Raw genomic sequence first — 5,844 nt, 5'->3', positions numbered from 1 at the left:
TTTCAAGCAATTCCACCTCCCCAGGGTCTTCACCAGCCCCACGAGAAGACTGGGGATGGAGACCATGGTTCTTCTCCCTGGGGGGGTGAGCTGGGACGGAGGGGGTGAGCGTGGATGCAGGGGGGCTCGGGGCAGGGGACCTCCCAGGCATAGTGCTTGGTGGGGTGAGAGGGTGGATGGAGAAGAATGATGGAGCCATGGTCCTTCTCCAGGGGGTCCTTATGGGGTCTGCTGCGAGGGTGGGGTCACTGCTTGGGGGGCAGTGGGGCTGATCTGCCCGGAGGCGGGGCGAGGGGCAGTGGAGGTGGAGGGGAGCGTGCAGCCCGCTGGAAAAGTGAGTCTGGGGGATGCACCCCACTCTGACCTTGTTCTCCGAGTACTGGAACATCTCCATGGCCTCCTCCACCTGCCCTTCCTCGTAGCCCTGCTTCAGCAGCCGGTCGCAGGCACCCAGGTAGCTCAGGATCTGCAGGAGAAGACAACCAGGGCTCACCCAACCTCGCAGGCATGGGGACCCACCCTCCAGGGACATGGTCATGGGGAGGACGCGGGGCACAACTGTCCTGCTGGTCCCATCCAACGCTCAGCCAGGGCGGTCTGTCCATCCGTAGGACTCCCACCATGAGAAGACAACATCTCGGTCCCCTCCACCCTCCCAGGAACGGGAACAAGGCGGAGGGAGGACAAGGAGCAATCCCGGTGAGATGTCTACCCTTGGTTGACCCTCCATCCCTTCGACGTGCCAGGGTTTGGGCACCCGTGGGTTTGTTTCGGGGTCCAAGCACAAAACCCACCCCAGGGGAGACCCGTGTGCTGTCATTAGCGAAAGCAAACAGTTATTTTTGGCTTTCCTCGTTGATCTTGGAGTGCTGACAGCACAATTCCCAGCGGTATCTTTTAAATACCACAAGAACCATTCACCGTCCAAAAAAATATGGGACAGGCAATAATAAATGAGCCGTACAATAGCAGGGGGAATAAAAACATCCCACTGGTCTCCCTGAAGCTGTGCTGTCTTCATCGGAGGAGAAGCTGATTCATATCTCCCCACATCCACCAGTGCACAGACCTCCATGCCCCCCAGCACCATCTCAGCCAAGGAGAAGGATTCAGTAAAAAAACCATAAAACATAAGGAAAAAACAAAAAAGTCCTTCAAACATTGAGTTGGTCTGGTTTGGCTAAAGAGCAGAGTAAGGATTTTAAGAAATGTCAGCCTTAAGGAGCATCAAAAATGAGATAGTCGTTGGTCACTGCCATTCATCACCTGGTTTGATTTTCCCCGTTACCTTACTAACTCCAACCCCAGCCCACTGCTGGGTTTTCTTGCCCTGTGGCAGCCGGGACGGCCGCTCACGGCAGAGCCCAGCCAGCCCTGGCAGCCTGTTCGAGCCCAGCATGAAATCGGTGCTGTTTCCAACTCAAAGATTTTTATCATTAAAATAATATATATATATCCTCAAGACTAAACACAAACAGGTTTTAAATACTACGACCTGCTAACCCCTTGGGTTCGGTACCAGCCCCACCACTGGCTGGGGAGGAGGAGGAGGTGCCACTGCCCTCTCGAAGTTCCTTCTCCCCCTTGTAGCTCTCCAGGAGGCTCCTTGTCACACTTCGATGGGATGTTCTGGTGGGTTTGATCTTCTGTGTCCCTGTACCACCTTGGCTGACTCCCACCAGAAGGTTTGTCCCCATGAGGTCCCCTGTTGTGGTTTTACACAAGTCACCTGCTCACTCACCCTCCCCCGGGGATGCTGGAGAGAATTAAAGGGGTGAAAAGAGACTCATGGGCTGATATAACAATTTAATAACTAAACTACAATAATGTTGGAAATAATAATAGTAATATATACAAATATCCAAATGAGTGACACAGGGTGACAGTGCTCACCACCCCATGGCCAAGGCTCAGCCCGTTCCCGGCCAATGATCCCAGAGCAGGGAGAGTCCCGAAACCACAATCCTGGAACGGAGATAAGAGCCCGAGTGTCCGAGAGACCGAGACGACCCTGAGAGAGGGGAGACCCGGAGGGAGACAACCTGGAGCAAGAGAGAGAACTTCCAACAGAGCCTCACCTCTCTCCTGGCCATGCCGGGCATGGGATGGAACAGACCGTGGGCCAGGTTGGGTCTCAGGGCTGAGAACTGGGGCTGTGCTGAGCAGCTACAGCCATCCGTCACACCTCGCTCACACGTACGTTGAGAGCTCCAGGGACCAACGATGCTCTTTTGATTGATCAATGAGCATTGATCAAAATGCAATGATTAATTTTTGGCATTTTTGGTTTATCCCTTGGCCATGACATTGTAGATGACGAACCTGACAACTAACGCTACCCAAGCCTTTTAGAGAGGCTCTTCCACCAAAACTGAGAAGGCTTCGTCTCCTGAAGGCAGCAGACCTGCTTTCTGCACCAGGGTGGGCTCTGCCAGTTTGACTTGATGCTGCAAAGAAATGGAGCCATTTTTGGCGACCATCTGGTGCTACAATCAATCCTCATGGCTGAAGCTGTCATCGTCACGCACTGAAACCCCGCGTGACACCAGCAAGCAATGAAGAGCACCCACAGCTTGTTTTTAACTTTAGTTTAAACATATTTTCCAGGAAGGTTTGGCCTAATTTGGTGGGTTTGTACTTGTAAGAGATGCACGAAGAGCTATGCCTTACGTTTTATCTTGGCTGTGTTGGTCATAAATGGGAAAGATGGGAACTTCTGGTGAAGAAGGCACAGGATATAAGGTAGAACTTGTGTTTTGCTGCATTAATCACCTCTCCAAGAGGATGGGAGTCCTGCTTTTACAGAGAAGGGAGCAGACTGTACCCATCTCCATCCTTCACAAGATGCGCTGCTCCTTCAAGGCAGCAGTTGCTACAAGCCACCCCTGCACAGCTCTGTGCAAAGAACGTGGGCTGGGCTCAGCCCATCTCCCTCTGCCTAGAGGAAACCTTGATGAATAGAAGAAATAAATCTTCCCTTCCCACCTCGGCTTGCAGCGATGCTCGGCTGAAACACCAGCGAGGGGCTGGGGAGGCTGGACCAGCCGGGGGGTGACTCAGGAGGGAGCCAGAAGCTGGGGGATGACTCAGACATGGAGCAGCTTCGTGCACTGACCGGATGGGTAAGAGTTGGCCCACGCAGCACTTGCTAAGCTGAGATCAAGCCCCTTCTCCCTCTGCAAGAGCTCCTTGGATCATTTAGCCCTACCAAACCCTCCACTGGGCTGGGCAGCCCCAAATTTGCCAAGCCAGAGGGTCAGAGCCAGCAGCATCCCTCGTGACATGGATGCTCCAAGCCCACCTGGACCACGAAGGGTTTATCTGGAGAAGCAGAGACCTCAGGATTTGGGATGCAGCACAGCGGGCTGTGATGTACTCAGATAGCAGGGGTAGGAAGAGGTTATACATTAATTATTTTCAACAAATTCCAGGTTATTATGGAGAGTTGCTCAGGACAAGAGCTCTGGGACCCAGCCACTATGCTTGCATGGAGCCCCTGGTTGTTCCAACGCGGAGAACTTGTGTTTTGGAGAGAGCCCAGACAAATCCCTGAGGTATTTGCACAGTCCCGCTCTGACAGCATGAGCCATGGCAAGAATCATATGAATCTAACAGCCAGGAAAAAATTATGTGCAAAAAGTTTCCATATACGGGGGCAAAAATTGCACTTCAAAAGGACACCATGCTCCATACAACAGATGGAACAGATAACGCTCCCTGGCCGTTATTACTCACTGAAAAGCTGAGGGCGACTCATTGCTATTTCATTACGGCGAGAACAGAGACGTGTAATCTCACGGAAAAACCCGTCAAGTGAGGTCTGACACCAAAGCAGGAAACCCAAGGCCATCAGAAGTCCACCCCAAGCAAGACATCCATCCCTTTCTCCATGAAAATCAAGCTATTCTTTACCAAAAACTTTCCATGGCACCGTGCCAGCTCCACCAACCTGATTTAAGCTTTGCCTCCCCGTCTTCTGGAGGGTGAGGATGGCTCTGCGCATGGGGTAGCCCAAGGCGATGACGGGCTCGATGAGGTCTCGCTCCTCCTGGGTCAGCGCCGAGAGTAGATCAGCCGCCGAATCCGGCTGGGATCGGTGGGAAGAGAGAGGTCGGGTGGGCGAGGAGGCAGGCACGGAGGCAGGAGGAAGGCAGGTGTAGGGGCTGAGGGACTGCAAGAAAAAAAAAAATAGTAGGACTATGAAGTTAAAAGGTTCTTAGAAAAGACATGATGGCTGTAAGGGGGGATTTCCCCATTACTCTGTTTATATCTCTTTTAGAGAGGGAAAGATGGAGAGGAAAGAGGGAAAAAAACTTATTTCACTTTTTTTTAATGTTTCAATTGAAAATCAAATGGGATGCCTTGCTTGTTGGGAAAAACAGGGATGTTTTGGTTAGGACACAGCAAGCAAACATCCTCCCAGAAAGCTTCCCTCTAAACCCCAGCAAAAAAACCCAACACAAACCCTTCCTTCACTTCTTATAAAAACTCATCAGCAATTTCTCCTGGGTTCAGTGTTCCCAAAGCCCCATTTCAGTTCCATTTTGCTGCCCAGACCCCAGCAAACGGGACCAATTCACCACCCTCCACCCTGCTCCCGTGTCAGCAACAAGCAAAGAGCAGAAGCAAACACCTCACCGGCACCGTGGGCTTGTGCTGTCTGATGGGGGGGATGACCGCAGCCGGAGGAGCCGGCATGAAGCTCCCCAGCTGGGACACGTCCGGGGCTGGCCCGTACTTGATGCCACGGCTGGTGCGGGGACGCTGGGGGAGCGGCTGTGGCACCGGGCCCCCCCCGCTGTCGGCGGCAGCTCTGTTCAGAGGATGCACCAAAGCAGCCAGCTTCCTCCTGGCCGCTTCCAGCTCGTTCTTCATGTTGTTAAATATCACCATGGATCTCCTCTGCTTGCTGGGGTTGGCCAGGTTGAGGATGTTGTTCTCCGGTGAGGGCTCCAGCAAGCCGGGCGATGTCTTTGGTCGTGTTTGGTAAAAGCTGGGATGCAGAACCAGACCTTTCCCGGTGTTTCTCCTCCTGGAAAGCTTTTCATCCTTGTCATTCTCTTCCCAAGAAGTGGAGGAATACTCATCATCCTCCGAGTACTCGTCCTCCTCCGAGTGCCAGGTCTCGCTCTCGGTGTCAGACAAGGCACCCCTGCCCTTGCTGTGCCCGTAGCCGCCATCGTCCGCAGCGCTCAGGCTGATGCAGCGTCGCACCGCCACGTCCCGTGCTCTCCCCCCGCAGCTGTCGGTGGGATCCACCAGCAGCAGCCAGCACGGCGGAGCCGTGGGGACGACTTCGGAGGTGACCCGGTGCTGGGAGGTTTGCTGCTGGGAAGCTACCTCGACCCAGTAAAGGACTTTTCTTTCCAGTGAGAAATCGTGCTGTGGAAAAATGAGAAGCAGTGGGTGAGGGCATCTGAAACCAAACCACGAGGGCACCTCAACGGCCGCATCCTTCCCATATGGGGTCCTGTTCCCCGGAGCATCGGGGCTGGCTGCGGGCACCTGGGCTGTAGGATTGGGCAGTGTCAACTGCATCCCTGCAGGAAATCCCTAAATTTATACTTAAAAAAAAATCCATCTCTGAAGTTATGATTGTTTTGAGTTGTATCTACAATTCTTTCTTTTCTTTGTGTCCCTTTGGCTGCTGTGGAAGGGGAGAGGAGAGGGTGGAGGGTGCAGACAGGAGCTGTGGGCATCCCAGAGAGGCTCCGCATCCAGCTGCAGGCTACGGGCTGCCCCAGAGCTCGTTTGTGCCCCTCGTTAGTGGCACCTGGCAGAGCCACGTTGGGTAAGGGGGCTCAGGAGCTGCCATGGGGGGAGAAGCCACCTTGGCATATATAT

General features: G+C 53.6%; 1 protein-coding gene across 1 annotated transcript in view; it reads right to left on the bottom strand.

Annotated features, from left to right (window-relative positions):
• UBAP1L (ubiquitin associated protein 1-like) overlaps positions 1–5,382 on the bottom strand; it is a gene marked incomplete at its 5' end in the record, with an annotated part of 6,023 nt that extends 641 nt beyond the window's left edge. The window contains 3 exons of the mRNA XM_010075285.1: positions 365–466; positions 3,950–4,171; positions 4,639–5,382. Of these exons, the coding sequence (XP_010073587.1) occupies positions 365–466; positions 3,950–4,171; positions 4,639–5,382 (1,068 nt within the window). The remainder of the gene's footprint in view (positions 1–364; positions 467–3,949; positions 4,172–4,638) is intronic.
• Between the last annotated feature and the right edge of the window lie 462 nt (positions 5,383–5,844).

Source organism: Pterocles gutturalis, unplaced genomic scaffold (genome assembly GCF_000699245.1).
Source record: "Pterocles gutturalis isolate BGI_N339 unplaced genomic scaffold, ASM69924v1 scaffold16967, whole genome shotgun sequence".
Lineage (NCBI taxonomy): Eukaryota > Metazoa > Chordata > Aves > Pterocliformes > Pteroclidae > Pterocles > Pterocles gutturalis.
Note: the sequence above shows the minus strand (reverse complement) of the source record. Positions and strands in the feature narration are given on the sequence as shown.